The sequence below is a fragment of the Anolis carolinensis genome, unplaced genomic scaffold (genome assembly GCF_035594765.1).
Source record: "Anolis carolinensis isolate JA03-04 unplaced genomic scaffold, rAnoCar3.1.pri scaffold_13, whole genome shotgun sequence".
Taxonomy (NCBI): domain Eukaryota; kingdom Metazoa; phylum Chordata; class Lepidosauria; order Squamata; family Dactyloidae; genus Anolis; species Anolis carolinensis.
This window is the reverse complement of record NW_026943824.1, coordinates 8106668-8123784: the sequence shown is the minus strand read 5'-3', so window position 1 is coordinate 8123784 and position 17117 is coordinate 8106668. Positions and strand designations below refer to the sequence as shown.

The window sequence follows — 17117 nt, the reverse complement described above, 5'->3', positions numbered from 1 at the left end:
CTCACTGCCTGGCTTTGTGACCCTCCTGTGCCCCCTTCTTTATTGGGCTTTTAAGGCAAAAAGACCTCAGTGCTGGGGCTTCTTCTTTGGCCCCCCTTTCTCCCCTCCCTCCCTGAGCCCTGTGGCTCCTTCCTGTCCATTGCCCCCGAAAGCAACCCCCCATTTCTGTGGCAAAGGTTTTGGAGGGGCTTCTTATGTGAAATGGGGATTCCCCCTGAAACAAAGGACCCCTCTCTCCTTCAAAAAAGCCAGGCTCAGACAGCGTTAGGCAGGTGGCAGCAAAGGCCTTGTTTTTATTGCGAATGCTGGGGAGGGGAAATTCTAGATGAAGAAGAAGGGGAGTCTCTGAAGAAAAGATAGGGGGGTCTTCTCCTTTGTCTGCTCATCTGTACTTCTCGCCCAGGATCTCGGCCACCGCGAATAAGAACTTGTCCACAGCCCGATGGGCCAAGCAGGTGTACTCTCCGCGCAGGTGAGTGGCCAGAACCACGTGGAAGCACTTGATCAGCAGCTGCAGAAAGAGAAAAAGGGGGTGTCAGGGGTCAGCGGGAGAGGAGAACTCCCTCCTTGCCTTTCCCCCCTCGGCCTTTCCCTCCCAGCGGGGCTTGCCTTGAAGTTGACGGGGTCGACTCGCAAGTTGTAGGCGTGGAGGTCGCTGAGGTCAGCCAGGGTGCCACGGACGTTGTCCAGGTGGTGGAGGGCCATGTCCAGGGCTCTGGCCACCTTCTGGCCATGCACTTGGATGTCCTTGGAGCCCGGGCTCAGGTCGAAGTGCGGGAAGTAGGTCTTAGTCGATGGGAAACACATGAACATCCTGCATCAAAGGAAAAGGGAGCCAGAAGCGAAAGGAAAGAAGGAACAAAGAGGGATGCCTCAGAGAGGGCTGGAAGAAGACAGGCTCCCGGGCTCTTCTTCATTTCTCTCCCCTCCCTTGTAGGGGCCATAAGCCAGAAAATAGTAGACTATTGTTTATATAGCTTTGCCTCTGCATGTATCATATATACCTTTATATAGATAATATAAGCACTTTGTATGAATCAAAGTAGTATGTGCAACACAGGGCCTGTGCCCCTCCCTTCCTGTGAGCTGGTGCCTTTCTTCAAGAAGTTTGAGAGGGAGAAGAAAGAGTAAACAAGTTGGGTCATTGATATCACTTGTGCCAAAGTAGGTGTGGAAGGTGGGAAAGACTCTCAGCCATTGGTCAATTCTAGATAAGGCTGAGATATAAAATCCTTTGTTTGCTACGCACATGGTGCAACGGCCATTTGGATGGTACGGACCCACAAAATGTGGGTACCTATGGCTGTTTTGCCTTATCATCAGCTATGATAATAAAAGGCTTGTTTTATTGCTCTCCTGGAATTCTCTCCTTTACTCCCCCTCTGGGCTAGTCCCCAACACCCCATGCTTCCCTCTCTCCCCATCTGCTCACCTGTTGAGAGCATCCCCGCCGATCTCATCCAGGTGCCCAGACACCTTCCCCCAAATGGCTGTCAGCAGTTTGCGGTCCTCAGCGGTCAGCACCATCTTGTCTGGTTTCTCCTCTCAAGGATGACTCTCTTTCGGGATCAGTGGCAGTGGGGCTCGGAGCCACGGCTCAAAGAGGCAGCTGCCTTTATAGCTCCCGTCTCCGGGGCCCACCCCTCTTATCTCCCTCTGGGTTTGGAGCAGGACAGAGCCAAAGGAGGGGGGGGGGTCTGCGCCTTTCCTCCTTGGCCCCTCCCTTCCCACTATCTCCCCAAAGGCAGGGCACCCAAGGGAGCCTTATCGGCACCCAGCTGGGCAGGGAGGGGCTGCCTTTCCTCCCTCCCTCCAGGGCCTTGTTTGCCAGAGGTGGCCAAAGATGGGGATGGACTGGGAGGGATGTGATACAAGCAGGCATCATTTGGGCCAGAGAGAGAGCCAGCAATGGATTTGGACCTTAATTCTGTGTGTTTCTTTGCATGTGTTTTCATAGTGTCTTATGATGTAACGGCGCTCCATGTAGGAGGAGTCTACGGACAACGCCGGCTCTTCGGCTTAGAAATGGAGATGAGCACCAACCCCCAGAGGCAGACATGACTGGACTTAACGTCAGGGGAAACCTTTACCTTTACTATGATGTATCCCAGGCATGAGGGAGAAAAGGAAAGGGCCTGAGGCTGTGAGGGACTGTGGGAGTTGGGTCCAAAACACCTGGAGGGAGGGCCCAAGTTGGCCCTTGCCTAGCCTAGCAGGTGGCCGTGTTTAGTCTACTGCGCATGCGCAGCCACGGCGCAGGCCTTCAAAGGGACGCCGAGCGCATGCGCCGCGCAAACCCCTCTAGCCGCCGGCGGCGCTCTTCGGCTCTATGGTGAAGGGCGGCCGCGCAGGAGAAGGAGGAGAATGGGGGATGGTTCGAGCCCCATCAGCGTTATCCTGGTCAGCTCTGGCAGCCGCGGGAACAAGCTGCTCTTCCGCTTCCCGTTCCAGCGCGGGGCCGCCAACCCGGCCGCCCAGACCGGTGAGGGAGCAGCGAGCGCGCGGCGGAGGGAGCGGCCCGGGCGGGACGGGCGGAACTAGGCCACGCCCCGGAAGAGCAGCCATAGCCGCGGCGCCGTTGCTAGGACGACCGGAGCGGGGCTGAATGTTCCCAAGGGGAGGGCTGGGGTGGGGGGTGGGTTGCTCCCCTTCAGTAGTTACTTGTATGTACTGTATATGTATAAATATACACCAGGCCTGGGCCTCCCTCCAGGTGTTTGGACTTCAACTCCCACAATTCCTAATAGCCTCAGGCCCTTTCCTTAGACGGCGGGGAGGGGGGGGGGGGGTAGGAAGGGGCCTGAGGCTGTTAGGAATTATGAGAGTTGAAGTCCAAAACACCTGGAAGGAGGGCCCAAGTTGGCCCATGCCTGGTTTAGGACATCCAGTAATAAAAGATTAATATGAATGGATAATGTAGGTAAAGGTAAAGGTTTTCTCCTGACATTAAGTCTAGTTGTCTCTGACTCTGGGGGTGCACATCTCCATTTCTAAGCTGAAGAGCCGGCGTTGTCCGTAGACACCGCCAAGTTCATGTGGCCGGCATGACTACATGAAGTGCCGTTACCTTCCCGCCAAAGCAGTAATAATAATAATAATAATAATAATGTTTATATATATCCCGCCTCCATCTCCCCCGAAGGGGACTCGGGGCAGCTCACAGAAATATCAGATACAAAAACAATTACAATATACAATACATCAACAAACAATAACATGCACCAGTAATAGCATTTACACATTAACCAGAAAATTAAAAAACACTTATTAAAAACATAGAATTAAAAACAGTGAGGCCGTAATAGTAGATCAGCAAAGTGCACTGTATAAGTTGCGAATTAAAACTTAAAGTGCTACAAGTTCGTTTGGGGTCAATTCGGGAAATTATTGATTCTCTACTCACATTTGCATGTTTTTGAATAGCTAGGTTGGCAGAAGCTGGGGTTAACAGCAAGAACACATTCTGCTCCTGGATTCAAACCGCCAACCTTCTTGTCAACAAATTCAAGTAGTTCAGCGATTTAACCCGCTGCACCATTGGGGGCTCCAATGCATAGTGTATTATCATTATTATTATTTGATACACAAGATTAGTACGCAGCAAACAAGAACACTATCACATTTGTATTGGATCACACGTCGGACACTGCCCAAGTGTCATGTGATGTATCGGCGAATAATGTGTGTAGATCCGAGTAGGCTTTTTGCAGCTGACAGATGGTAATTTTGTCAGTGCCAATGGTGTTTAAGTGCAGGCCAAGGTCAAGGAACATATTGGTTGTTTACACTACTGCCAGCACAGCTCTTAACATCACCAAAGCAGTTAACCCCCCCCCCCCCGCCAACTACAAGGCGGAACTCAATGGGGGGCTTATTATTATTATTATTATTATTATTATTATTATTATTATTATTATTATAAAAGAGAAATCAGGGAGAGGCAGTCAGGCAGACAAGCCACTGGCCTCGCCCAATGTTCTTGACACTTCTCCATTGTGTTAGGTTTTCTTCTTCCAGTTGTGCTGTGGGTAAGTCTTCCACCAGAAGAAAGCACCAAGACACACACTGGTAGATTCCAACAGGTTTTATTGTACAGAATACCAGAATCTTCTCTGTAGCCCATTTATATAGGGGCTCTCACATACCAGAGGGTAATTGAGGTTTTATGGCTGGCCTGGTTATGGCTGGCATCTGCTCTTTGTCAGAGCTTGCTCTGTGTCCGGAGATGTCAAAGATCGGAGATCATGACACATTGTTTTGTTTGTTTCTCTGAAAGGGAAGCCCCGGAGCAGGTATGCTGTGAGCAGCATTGGGGAAAGTGTGGAAGATCCCGAGGGGGACGCCAGGTATGCCTCCCCTTGGAAGGGTGTTAGATCCGCTGGGGCTGGTGGTGCTGGGAAGGGCTGCCTTCACAGGAGGCAGGGACCACCAGAACTAGGCTCTTCCTCTTCCACTACCCAAAGCAGCCCTTCCTCCAAATGGAGGGCTGTGTCTCCCATCATGCTTATAGGCAGGGGCCGTGCTGTTTGGGCCTGATGGGAGCTGAGGCCAGAAGCAACTGGAAGGCTAAACCTTTGTATAAATGCCATTAGAGCTAGGTCTTTGGCCAGATGTGTGTAGGGTATGACAGAAACATGGAAATACGGAAGTAGTTAAAGATATCACCAGGATTGTGCAAGGCCTAAATGTTTTCTGTAATGTGTGTGACTGTTGTTTTATAGTTTTATAATTTTAATGGTTTTAATCTATTGTTTTGAAATGTTTTGTTTTATATGTGTATGGCATTGAATTTTGCCATTGATTATTTTGGGAGCCGCTTTGAGTCCCTCTAGGGGTGAGAAAAGCGGTATATAAGTGCAGTAAACAAATAAATAGGGTACAGTTATGCACTGCTTTGTACAACGGGAACAGTGAACTTGAGCTCAGATCCTACGGTATCAGCAACAAGGTATATGTGCTCCTGGGATTGTTGGAGACAGACTTCCTGATGACAAATGTTTTGAAGAGAAGGCTTTTTCCAGTTTCACAAGGCTAATATAAGGCATATATATTTGCCCAGGTAAATTTATATGGGTGAAAAAAAAAACCCATGTAGCAAATGTCGCACATCTGCCAATAGTCCCTTTAGAAGCATTTATGGTGGATAATGGATAGGTTTGCTGATCCACTGGCTCCTTGAAAGAGCCCTCTTCCCCGCTGCAGCCAGTCCTGCCCAAACGGCCTCCCCCCACCCCACCCCAGGTTCTTTATTCCAGGAATAAAGTCTGAGTTGGCTCCAGCCCTACTCCTGCTCTCATCTCCCCTTTGGGCCCCTTTGAGTGCCGGCCTTCCTCAGGGGTCCACTTTCAATGGCCAGCGCTGGGTCGTCCCATCTGGCAGTGTTTTCGCTGTGCCTTTGCATCCTTCCCTCTTTCCCGAGTGGTTCTGACGCCCCCCTGTTCCTGTTTCCAGAGAGCCATGTCCTCTCACTGAGGAGGAGGTGGTGATTGGGTAAGAGCGAAACTCTGAGCCGCCTGGCTCCCCTTCTGCACTGTCTGCTCCGCGCACCACTTTCCTTCTTCTTCACTTCTTTCCCATCGAGTGGCAAATGGAATGGATGGCACACAGGGAGAAGCGGAGGGGGTCCTACAGGCCCCGCAGAGCAGGGATGTCACAAGGGGAACAGGTCCCTTTCCTTCTTTTTTGGTGGTCTTTTCAAGGTGCTTTTACAGATGTTCTGACAGAAGCCGTTTCCACTGTCTAGCCATTCTGTAGTTGGAAGAAATAAAAACATCAGTGTGATGAGACCTCCCCTCCCCTTTGGGAATAGGAGCAAACCACTCATCAATATTTACTGGTTCCTTGTTATATCATGAGTGGCTCAGGAAAAGTAAGTTTCTAAGCTCTGTTCAGAACAGATGTGAGAGATAGTGGCACAGCATGGGGTGTGAATGGGGCTGGAGGCCTTTCTCTGCATAGACAAACAACTGTGTCTCCTCTCTGATGGAATTGAAGGGTTGGATTTGGAAGACTCCAGCTGTGCTCCACTTTTGTTGTTGTTCTTGTTGCTGTGTGCCTACAATTTGATCCCGACCAGTGGTGACCCCCGCCTTGAGGTTTTCTTGACAAGATTTGCTCAGAGGAGAGTCTGCAACTTTGCCCAGTGGGCTTCCCTATCTGAGTAAAAGGGGCCCAAACCCCGGTCTCTGAAGTCCTGGCCCAAGGCTCAAGACACAAGTCTGCCACACTGACTCTCCTTGATCCACCTTCCTAGAGTCCCAGGATTGTATGTTTTCATTTTCACCCTTAAGCTTTAAAGAGAGACACCCTGCTCACCTGCTGCTCCTCCCTGGACGGTTCTCTTCTTCAAAGCAGTCTAGATCCCTTCTTTTGAGGAGACTGCAAGGGGAGAGTTATAGGACCATAGCGCCCCCCCCCCCAAGCTCTGCCTGTCCCTGGCCATCCAGCGTTCTCTGTCCACTGTCCCTCTACCTTCCTGAGCGCCTGTCCTTTGTGGGGGGTGCATGAACCTCTCTGCCCTCTTTGCCTGGATGCTTCGCCTTCCAGTGATTCCCGCAATTGGAAAGGTCTGGCTCTAAGGCCGCCTCTTAATTGCCCAACAGATGCCGGGGGAGGGGAAGTGGGTCCCATGGGCCTGTATGCATTTTTCAATCATCATGTGGAAGAATATCCAAATGCCGGATTGTTTCTGGGAGGTTGATAGGGTTGTTGTTGGGGGGTGGGGGCAACCAGGGGCCTCGGTGACCCCTGTGTCTCCCCTGAAGGTTTTCGGATGTCATCTTGGCGACAATTCTGGCCACCAAGTCGGACATGTGCGGCAAGAAGTTTGAGTTGAAGATTGATAACGTCCGCTTTGTGGGTCACCCTACTCTGCTGCAGCATGGCTTTGGGCAGGTAGGGGCCGGGGGGGGGGATAGGTGCTACCCCTCCAGGATCTTGTTTGGAGGCACTCCAAGGGGAGGCAGGGCCCCCTCCCACTCCCTCTCTCCTGGGAAAGGGGCTGCCTTGTGGTCTGCCTTCCCATCCATGCCTCAAAAGCCCAGCTGGGTGGTGCGGCCCTCCCAGTTCCCAGGGCCTTTCTCTCTCTCCTCCTCCTCTCCCATTTTTCTCTTTGATAGCCATACTTCTTTGCTTTGCAGATCTCCAAGACAGACCCCTCACCAAAGAGAGAGATGCCCACCATGATCCTGTTCAATGTTGTCTTTGCCTTGAAGGTACGTCACCCAAGAATGGGGTCCAGTGAGCAAGTGGATCTGGGCAGGGCCCCTCTGCAAGCTGGAACAGTTGGAGACTTCTGTTTCCTGGGGGAAAGAGGCCTCCTCCAGTGGTGCTGTGGGTTGTTGGCTAGTGCAGTTGTGTGTGTGTGTGTGGGGGGGGGCTGTGCCTGGATTTTTCCATGGGAGGTGTTGAGTCTCCCAGGGATTCAGATCCATGGATATCTTCAGGGCTGGGGCTGGGAAAAAGAGTAAAGGGAGCCTTTTGGAGATGGAGGCTGGGGAAACAGGTTGGCCATTGCAGGCATTTGCCACCATCAGCAGCCAGTTCCAAGCCGTGCCCAGAGAGAGAGCAGTGACTTAGCAAAAATACCATTCTCTGTTGTGCTGAGTCATGGTTTGTGAACCATGGCTGGGAGTGATATGGACCGCCTTGTCCTCCAGCTCCTTAACAGGCTCCCAGCAGCCGCTCAGCCTCCCGCCCGCCCGATGCCCATGGCCCCCCTGTTGCTTGCCCTTGCAGCCCCACCCTTTGCTCGGCTGCAGGGAGCTGATAGCAGTCCATGCCTCCCCTGGGGGAATGCGGCTTTTGTTTGCTCACTTTGGCTTCAGATGGAGGCCTTTGGGCCTTGAGCCAATGGGGCATCATTCTGTTTGAGATTCCTATCAGGAACCCCCACTTCATCAATTATTCCCTGGCCTGACCCCTTGCCTCTCCCTCAGGCCACTGCCGACCCCTCAGTCATCAACTGCCTGCACAACCTTTCCCGTCGTATCGCCATCGTCCTGCAGCATGAGGAGCGCCGCTGCCAGTACCTCACCCGGGAGGCCAAGCTCATCCTGGCCATCCAGGACGAGGTCTCGGCCATGTCCGAAGGTGGGCCTCCCCTCCTTGACTGGTTGGGTTTGGCCTTGGTGCCCATACCTAAGACCTAACTAAGCCTTCCCTCTGAGCTGCAGGCCCTTGGTGTCACTTCTTTGGCCTAGCGCCTGACAGGTGTCCCACCATGGGCCTGAGAGCCTGGGGATTTCCTTAAAACTGACTTCTGGGTGGCTAGCTGGGCTGCTGGACAACTACGGAGGGGCTGCCTTCCCGCATAACAGCAGCCTCGGGGGTCTGCCCACATCTTCCTCTCTCCCCGCAGCTCCAGAGGGCCCCCAGTCACCCTTCCTCCACATCCTGCCCAAGTGCAAACTGGCCCGGGACCTTAAGGAGGCTTTTGACAGGTAAAGAGCCAAAGGCTGAGAGGAACACAGGGATGCGGCATGAGGCTGGGATGCATGCAGGGTGTGTCTTAATGGCAAACAGAAGGCTTCACTTGTGTCTTAGTTGATCTGTTTGGCACCTTTAAGAAAATACAAAAGCCTTAGTTTTATCCAAGAGATGTTTAAACCCCTCTGTTCCACTGTCTAAGCTCACCCTCTTGGATTCCTTCTGGAGAGGTGACAACATATGCCAAGAATCTTGAATATGATAAAGGGCTCCAGCTGTTTGGGCCCTCTTCAGGTGGAGGTTGGCCTGTAGGCCATGCATGGGCAAACTTGGGCCCTCCCTCCAGGTGTTTTGGACTTCAACTCCCACCATTCCTAACAGCCTCAGGCCCCTTCCTTTTCTCCTTCAGCCACTGTAGAGCTTCTGCTTGCTTTCCCGTCCCTCTCTGGCCACTTGGGGGCCCTCGCTGGCCACAGTCCCAGAGCAGCCTCACCCACAGCAGGAGGGAGGAGGAGATGTCTGTCTGTTTGCCTTTCTTTCTCCCCCACCCCCATGTACGGCCTCCTCCTTCTCAGGCTCTCCTTTGCCAGGCAGGCTGCAGTTGTGTGGGCCATGCCCAGTGACCCATGGAATTGAGGGCCCTGGTGTCTGTTTGGGGGCAGTTAGGGGTCAGCCAATGCCTCTGGTCTCTGCTCCTACAGCCTCTGCACGACAGGAGTGGTCCGGCTGCACATCAACAACTGGCTGGAAGTGAGCTTCTGCCTCCCTCACAAGGTCCACGCCATAGCCTCCCATTTCATCCCGCCTGAGGCCATCGAGAGGAGCCTCAAAGCTATTCGGTGAGACCTCTTTTAGTTAGGAGTGGGGTCTTTTTGACTGGTCTTCCCGTGTGCAGACTCGTCCCCCATGCAGTCTGCACACGGGAAGACCAGTCAAAAAGACTGGAGATGACCCCTTTCCCCTCTCTACCTTCATAAGACTCCCCCCTCCCCTGTGTTTTGGGAGTCCTGCCTGCTACTTTTCCCCTGCCTCACGTGGCCCAATGCCCCTGCCCTCTCCCCAGGCCTTACCATGCCCTGCTGCTGCTGAAGGATGAGAAGTCCCTCCTGGGCGACCTCCCGCTGGACTGCTCCCCAGCCCTGGTGCGTGTCGTCCGTACTACCTCTGCAGTGAAGAACCTGCAGCAGCTGGCCCAGGATGCCGACCTTGCCCTGCTCCAGGTCAGGAAGCTCCCTGCCTCCCCTCTCCCCACCCACAATAGGAAGACCTGGACTAGAGGCCCAGAGCAGGAGTGGACAGGGTCTCCAAAGCCAAAACTCAGCTCCCAGCATTTGGTTCAGTAAATAATTTGGGTTTGGACTCCACAGCCAGACGCAGTGGGTGCCAACTATCTCTACCAAGGAGGAGGAGAAGAGGAGGCACCTTTCTGCCAGAACTCTGGAGCCACAGTGTGCTCTGCTGCTCAGTAAGCACATGCCATTGGTCTTCTCTGGCAGGTGTTCCAGCTGGCAGCACACCTGGTCTACTGGGGGAAAGCTATCATCATCTACCCGCTGTGCGAAAACAACGTCTACATGCTCTCTCCCAACGCCAGCCTTTGCCTGTAAGAGCCTGGCAGGGCTTTGCTGGGGATGCAGTGGGGCTGGGCAAGCCAGAAGGGCCCAGGGCCGGCCGCTGTCTCTTACAAGGCCTTTTTGAGAAAGGGCAGCCTGGGGCCTGCAGAGGCTGGGCAGAGAGAAGTGGGCAGAAGGGAAGGACCCAGCGGTTCCAGACAAATCCTCCCCTCTTCCCCAGTTACTCTCCTCTGGCGGAAGACTTTGCCTGCCAGTTCCCTGGCCATGACCTGCCCTCCGTCCTCTCCAAGTTTTCCTTGCCGGTCTTCTTGTCGGACTTCAAGGACCCCCTAGCTCCCCCGGTGCAGGAGGTGAGTGCCCCCACCGCCACTTTCCTGCCAGGTTTGAGGCCCCCCTGTACCCAATTCAGCACCTCTTCTGTATCTCCCCCTCCCTTCCCGGCAGACACAGCTCATCCCGATGGTGGTCTGGATGCTCCAGCACCGGCTCCTGATCCAGTTGCACACTTACGCCTGCCTGATGGTGCCCCCCAAGGAGGAGGACCCCCGGCCCAGAGTAGAGGAGCCCCTCTTGGCTGCCCGCGTCGGGGGGCGAAGCCTCAGCACCCCCAACGCCCTCAGCTTCGGCTCCCCAAGTACGGAACCCTCCCCAGCCCCTCCCAAGGAAGGGATGAAGGGCTGAGGCTCCAGAGGGTGCCTTAATGGCTTTGTCCGCCTCTGCAGCTAGCAGTGATGACATGACGCTCACCAGCCCCAGCATGGACAACTCCAGTGCAGAGCTGCTGCCCGGAGGAGACTCCCCCGTGAACAAGCGCATGACGGAGAACCTGCTGACCAGCCTCTCAGAGCACGAACGCGAGGCCATTCTCAGTGTCCCGGCAGCCCACAACCCTGAAGACCTGCGCACCTTTGCCAGGTAGCAAAGGGGAAATGCATAGCAAACATCCAGCTCAGAGGAGGGAGTGGCTGGAGAAGCCAGAGGGAGGGTCGCTCACTGGTCCTGGTCCAGTTCTGTGTCCAAAGACCAGGCTCAAAGGGCTGCTTAGAACAGCAATTGCCACTCCCTCCCTAACCTGCCCAGAGGCCTGAGGCAGGTACAGGACCAGGCAGAATACCCCCTACTTCTCTGTTGACCCCTTTGCCTGCCCTGACAGGCTTTTGCACTACTTCCGGGGTCGGCATCACCTGGAGGAGATCATGTACAACGAGAACATGCGCCGCTCCCATCTCCTGATGCTCTTCGACAAATTCCGCAGCGTCCTGGTGGTCACCAACCATGAGGATCCTGTCATATCCGTCTTCCAGTCCTTCCACAAGTGACAAGAAGGGAGCCCTGCTGCCTGGGGCCTTGTGGGCAATACCGGGACACCTGTCCCTCCCTGAGCGGACAAGCGTTTGGGACAAAGACATGCCGGTGACGGGGAGGGAGAACACCGGAGCCTGGCCCACCCGGGTGATGATGGTTGTTCCCGCTTGTGCCAATGTCCCGTTTGGCTGTGTTGCTGCTCCATGCCAGCCCTGCAGTGAGGCCAGCTGAGAAAGACTTTGCTGTGCCTGTTCAAGGCCCAAAGCTATTCATTCACCTTTGGAGGAAATGCCTCCCTTGAAACCCATTTGTAACAATACACCCACAACACTTTTTGCCAAGCCATATCTCTGTGCATATTTGGGGCCCTGGTCTAAGGGGGCACCACAGCAGCATGGGCAGAGACTTCCTGCTGGGATAAGTGATTTGTTTTGAGGACCACCGCTGTGTGTGAGGGTGGGCCCCCTGCCTTTCCCTTGCCATTGCCATACTAGTGGGCATTGTGAGATTGTGAGGCTCCTGTCCCCCAAAAGACAGGACAGGCCCGCTCTTTTGCCAAAAGAGGAAAAGTTGCTTTATTGTCCAATGTGAGAAAATACCCCAGAGACCCAGGCAGGACCCGCTTATTCCTTCAGGCTCTGGGTTCATCTGTGGGCCTGGTTCCAGCGGCCCCCTCAGCCTCCTTGTCAACAACGCTGACGTACTTGTTGCCCCGGAGATAGAAGCGCAGGGGCTTGTGGGCCCAGTCCCCGCTGATGCCGATGCGCCTGGCACACACCACTGCCAGCTCCTCCTTTTTGTCCTCCTCCTCCTGGCCTTCCTCCAGCCAGAGGTCCGGGTGGCAGCTGAGGTCCTCCTGGTCCAGGGTCTTGTCCAGGGCCAGTGCTTGGCAGAGTTTGGAGGGGCCATTGCACAGCTGCCAGGCCTTAAGAGGGGCGGGGGGTTCCTTCCGGCGGCGTGAGAGGAGCAGGCGTTGCTCCTGCATGGCCTCCAGGCCTTCGAGGGGCTCTAGGGAGCGCAGCAGCACCGCTGCCCCCTCTCCTGCGGAGAGAGAGAGGGCAAGGGCCAGTTGGGTGTCATGCTGAGAGAGGGCAGAAGAGCCCCTAGGGAGCCCCCCCACTCACCCTGGCTGGAGATGTTCACACAGAAATAGAGGCCATAGATCTGGTAGACGTACAGGGTGCCGGGGGCCATGAACATGGCTGCGTTGCGGGGGGTGCGGCGCCCGCCCCGGGAGTGGGAAGCCATGTCCGGGCCCCCCAGGTAGGCCTCTGTCTCCACCACCCGCCCTCGGAGCAAAGGGCCCCTGGGCAGCCGGCGCACCAGCACCTGCAGGGAAAGGAAAGAGACAGAGGCAGGAGGAGTGGGGTGAAGAGCGGAAGAGATGCTCATAACCAGGGGTCCCCAAACTTTTAAAGTAGGGGGCCAGTTCACGGTTCCTCAGACTGTTGGAGGGCCAGATTATAGTTTTTTAAAAAAAACTATGAACAAATTTTGAAGTAAAAAAACAAAATGGGAACAAATACAGCCTCAATGTTAATAATAATCATGATCATAATAAAAATAAGAGACCCCTTGGGCCATTTAGTCCAGCCCCCTGCCTTTGTGCACCAAAAGCACAAGCAAAGCACCCCTGACAGATGGCCACCCAACCTCAATTATATTAATACTACTACTACTACTACTACTACTATTAATAATAATAATAATAATAATAATAATAATAATAATAATAATAATAATAATAATATATCACACAGTCCTAAATGCTTGGGAAGTGTTCAACTTCTGATTTTGTGATACGAAATCCAGCATATATATCTCGTTTGCTGTGTTACACTGTGTCCTTCTGTCAATAATAATAATAATAATAATAGTAAAGAGGGTTGGAAGAGACCCCTTGGGCCATTTAGTCCAACCCCCTCTGCCTTTGTGCACCAAAAGCACAAGCAAAGCACCCCTGACTGATGGCCACCCTGCCTTAATGATGTTAATAATAATAATAATAATAATAATAATAAATAATCACACAGTCCTAAATGCTTGGGAAGTGTTCAACTTGTGATTTTGTGATACGAAATCCAGCATATATATCTCGTTGGCTGTGTTATACTGTGTCCTGTCAATAATAATAATGATAATAATAATAATAGCAAAGAGGGTTGGAAGAGACCCTTTGGGCCGTTTAGTCCAACCTCTTCTGCCTTTGTGCACCAAAAGCACTAGCAAAGCACCCCTTAATAAGCAATTAATTATTTAAATAATAATTAAATTAAATAATAATAAAAGTACCATTATAAATAGCAAAGCTTTGGAAGGCATGCATCAAGCAAGGGAGGAGGTAGGAAAGGCGTGCATCTTTCCTTCCTTCCTCGTGCTGCATGCGCTATCCTCGGAGGAGGAAGCCGCCGCGACGGGTGCCGAATAAATGGTTTTGATGGGCCACATGTGGCCCCCGGGCCTTAGTTTAGGGACCCCTGTTCATAACAATAACAATACAGGCAGTCCTCAAGGGACGAAAGAGAGAGGCTCTGTAGGTTTGTTCTTAAGCTGAATTTGTAAGTCAAAACAGGGACATTTTAAAGTGTAACTTCAGTGAAATCTATTTGTTTATTTACTGTAGGTAAAGGTAAAGGTTTCCCCTGATGTTCAGTCATTTCTGACTCTGGAGGTTGGTGCTCATCTCCATTTCTAAGCCATTGTCCGTAGACACCTCCAAGGTCATGTGGCCGGCATGACTGCATGGAGCGCTGTTACCTTCCCGCCGGAGCGGTACTTATTGATCTACTCACATTGGCATGTTTTCGAACTGCTAGGTTGGCAGAAGCTGGAGCTAACAGTGGGCGCTCACTCCGCTCCCAGGATTTGAACCTGGGACCTTTCGGTCTGCAAATTCAGCAGCTCAGTGCTTTAATACACTTTGCCACCGGGGCTCTATTTACAGTAGAGTCTCACTTACTCAACACTCGCTTATCCAACCTTCTGGATTATCCAATGCATTTTTGTAGTCAATGTTTTCAATACATTGGGTGCTAAATTTGTAAATACAGTAATTACTACATAGCATTACTGTGTACTGAGCTACTTTTTCTGTCAAATTTGTTGTATAACATGATGTTTTGGTGTTTAATTTGTAAAATCATAACCTAATTTGATGTTTAATAGGCTTTTCCTTAATCTCTCCTTATTATCCAACATATTCGCTTATCCAATGTTCTGCCGGCCACATTGGATAAGCGAGACTCTACTGTATTGGCAAAATTCAATGCCTAACATACATGTGGAGCCCCAGTGGTGAAGTGTGTTAAAGCACTGAGCTACTGAACTTGCAGACCGAAAGGTCCCAGGTTCAAATCCTGGGAGCGGAGTGGGCACCCGCTGTTAGCTCCAGCAAGTAGTTTGAAAACATGCCAATGTGAGTAGATCAATAGGCTTGTGGGAAAGGAAGGTAACACTGGCCCCCGGGTGGCCTTGCCTAGAAGCAGTGCTGATTATTTAAGCAAGCCTTTGGGGATTAATATGACCCATAAGTATGATGGAAAATGTATACAAATGGAAAAAGCAATTGGTTTAATGCAAGTACAGTAGAGTCTCACTTATCCAACATAAACGGGCCGGCAGAATGTTGGATAAGTGAATATGTTGGATAATAAGGAGAGATTAAGGAAAAGCCTATTAAACATCAAATTAGGTTATGATTTTACAAATTAAGGACCAAAACATCATGTTATACAACAAATTTGACAGAAAAAGTAGTTTAATACGCAGTAATGCTATGCAGTAATTACTGTATTTACGAATTTAGCACCAAAATGTCATGATGTATTGAAAACATTGACTACAAAAATGCGTTGGATAATCCAGAACGTTGGATAAGTGATGTTGGATAAGTGAGACTCTACTGTAAGGGCATACTTGGGCTCCTGGTGGCACAGTGTGTTAAAGCCCCCAGATGGCGTAGTGGACTAAGTGACTTGAAGGTTGGGTTGCTGACCTGAAAGCTGCCAGGTTCGAATCCCACCTGGGGAGAGTGCGGTTGAGCTCCCTCTATCAGCTCCAGCTCCAGCTCCATGCGGGGACATGAGAGAAGCCTCCCACAAGGATGGTAAAAACATCAAAAACATCTGGGCGTCCCCTGGGCAACGTCCTTGCAGACGGCCAATTCTCTCACTCCAGAAGCAACTCAAGTTGCTCCTGACACGAGAAAAAAAAAGAAGCACTGAGCTGCTGAACTTGCGGACCAAAAGGTCCCAGGTTCAAATCCCGGGAGCAGAATGAGTGCCCGCTGTTAGCCCCAGCTCCTGCCGACCTAGCAGTTTGAAAACATGCAAATGTGAGTAGATCAATAGGTACTGCTCCGGCGGGAAGGTAACGGCGCTCCATGCAGTCATGTCGGCCACATAACCTTGGAGGTGTCTACGGACAACGCCGGCTCTTTGGCTTAGAAATGGAGATGAGCACCAACCCCCGGAGTCAGGCATGACTGGACTTAATGTCAGGAGAAACCTTTACCTTTTAACATACATGTTAAACCAAATCCCAAAATCTAAACAAGAAACCTATAACTATGCATTAAAATCAGTAAGACCACTAAACATGAGACATGATCATAACTCTTCCAGGAGTGGATTTGCTCTCACTTCCTGTGGTCTCCGCCCCGTCCGATGTTTGTCACTTGGGGAGGGACTGCCTGTATTGACAAGGGATTGAGGACATTGTCTACCTTCCCCAGCAGGGCCCGGGCCAGGCGGACGCAGGGCTGGGCGAAGAAGGCGGGCCCCAGGCGAGGGGGCCCAGCAGGGATGGGAGCCAGGGCCCTCCCCAAGCCCGCCTCCTCCTCCTCCTCCTCCTTCTCCGGCGGCGGAGGGAGGCGCTTCCCGGGGCCAGGCATCTCTCGGCGAGGCCTCCCGGAAGTGGAGAAGAAGAGGCCCGAGAGGAGCCCGCAGGAGGCGAGCCAGGCGGAAGAGGAAGGGGCGGGCCAGGCGGGAGGCCTCCTCAACCGGAAGTACGTGTGCGAGCGCGTGCATGTATGTATATTTATGTCTTTCTGTATATCAGGTGTGGGCCAGTTTGGGCCCTCCAGGTGTTTTGGACTTCAACTCCCACAATTCCTCACAGCTTATGTGGCTGAGGGGGAAAAAGAAAGGGCCTGAGGCTGTGTGGAATTGTGGGAGTTGAAGTGCAAAACACCTGGAGGGCCCATATTGGCCCATACCTGCTCTATGTGTGTGTGTGTGTGTGTGTGTGTGTGTGTGTATGGAGAGAGACGCATAGACACACACATGCATATATACATATATAAAATACTAGCTGTGCCCAGCCACGCGTTGCTGTGGCGTTGTCTGGTGGTGTTGGTGAGAAATTGTTGAGGTAGTGGTGGTATTGAATGTCTGTTGTATGGTAGTCTTTATGTTTAGTATGCACACTGAAGTGGGTTATATGGCAGTGTGGAGTCAAGATAATCCAGTTCAAAGCAGATAATATAAGATTCTAAATGGGTTATATAGCTGTGTGGAAAGGCCTTGAGTCTACACTGCCATATAATCCAGTTAAAATCTGATAATCTGTGGAAGAGGCCTAAGTGAGGCCTAACTGTGCCTGTCCCCTGGGCTGAGTAGGTTGCTAGGAGACCAAGTGGGCAGAGCTTAGCCTTCTAACTGGCAGCAATTGGATAAAAACTATTATTCCTCTCCCTGTAATTAGGACTTTATTTTTCTTTTCTTTTTGTTGTATCAACCTAGAGCCGTGAATGATGCATTGTGTTGTCAAATTTCGAGGTTGGGGGGCCTGTAGTTTTGTTGTTTTGTCCGC

At 52.0% G+C, this 17117-nt stretch overlaps 3 protein-coding genes across 4 annotated transcripts; 1 reads left to right on the top strand and 2 right to left on the bottom strand.

Annotated features, from left to right (window-relative positions):
* Positions 1-264: 264 nt before the first annotated feature.
* On the bottom strand, positions 265-1632 carry LOC100556620 (hemoglobin subunit alpha-D). Its single transcript, XM_003230451.3, has 3 exons — positions 1433-1632; positions 610-814; positions 265-511 (listed from the first exon to the last, which is right to left on the bottom strand). The coding sequence occupies exons 1-3, from the start codon at positions 1525-1527 to the stop codon at positions 383-385; spliced, it is 429 nt and encodes a 142-aa protein (XP_003230499.1). The 5' UTR covers positions 1528-1632; the 3' UTR covers positions 265-382.
* Positions 1633-1722: 90 nt separating this feature from the next.
* nprl3 (NPR3 like, GATOR1 complex subunit) lies at positions 1723-11647 on the top strand. 2 transcript variants are annotated; one of them, XM_003230452.3, is made up of 14 exons: positions 1723-2482; positions 4277-4346; positions 5452-5490; positions 6765-6894; positions 7140-7214; positions 7938-8091; positions 8360-8441; positions 9129-9266; positions 9491-9647; positions 9924-10030; positions 10222-10351; positions 10446-10635; positions 10724-10916; positions 11155-11647. In XM_003230452.3, exons 1-14 carry the CDS (start codon positions 2365-2367, stop codon positions 11318-11320), a joined length of 1749 nt encoding a protein of 582 aa, XP_003230500.1. In that variant the 5' UTR covers positions 1723-2364; the 3' UTR covers positions 11321-11647. The 2 variants fall into 2 exon arrangements, with proteins under 2 accessions (XP_003230500.1, XP_062820482.1); XM_062964412.1 differs by lacking the exon at positions 5452-5490.
* A 209-nt stretch (positions 11648-11856) lies between these two features.
* mpg (N-methylpurine DNA glycosylase) lies at positions 11857-16197 on the bottom strand. The gene is made up of 3 exons (XM_062964421.1): positions 16030-16197; positions 12431-12635; positions 11857-12347 (listed from the first exon to the last, which is right to left on the bottom strand). The coding sequence occupies exons 1-3, from the start codon at positions 16195-16197 to the stop codon at positions 11938-11940; spliced, it is 783 nt and encodes a 260-aa protein (XP_062820491.1). The 3' UTR covers positions 11857-11937.
* Between the last annotated feature and the right edge of the window lie 920 nt (positions 16198-17117).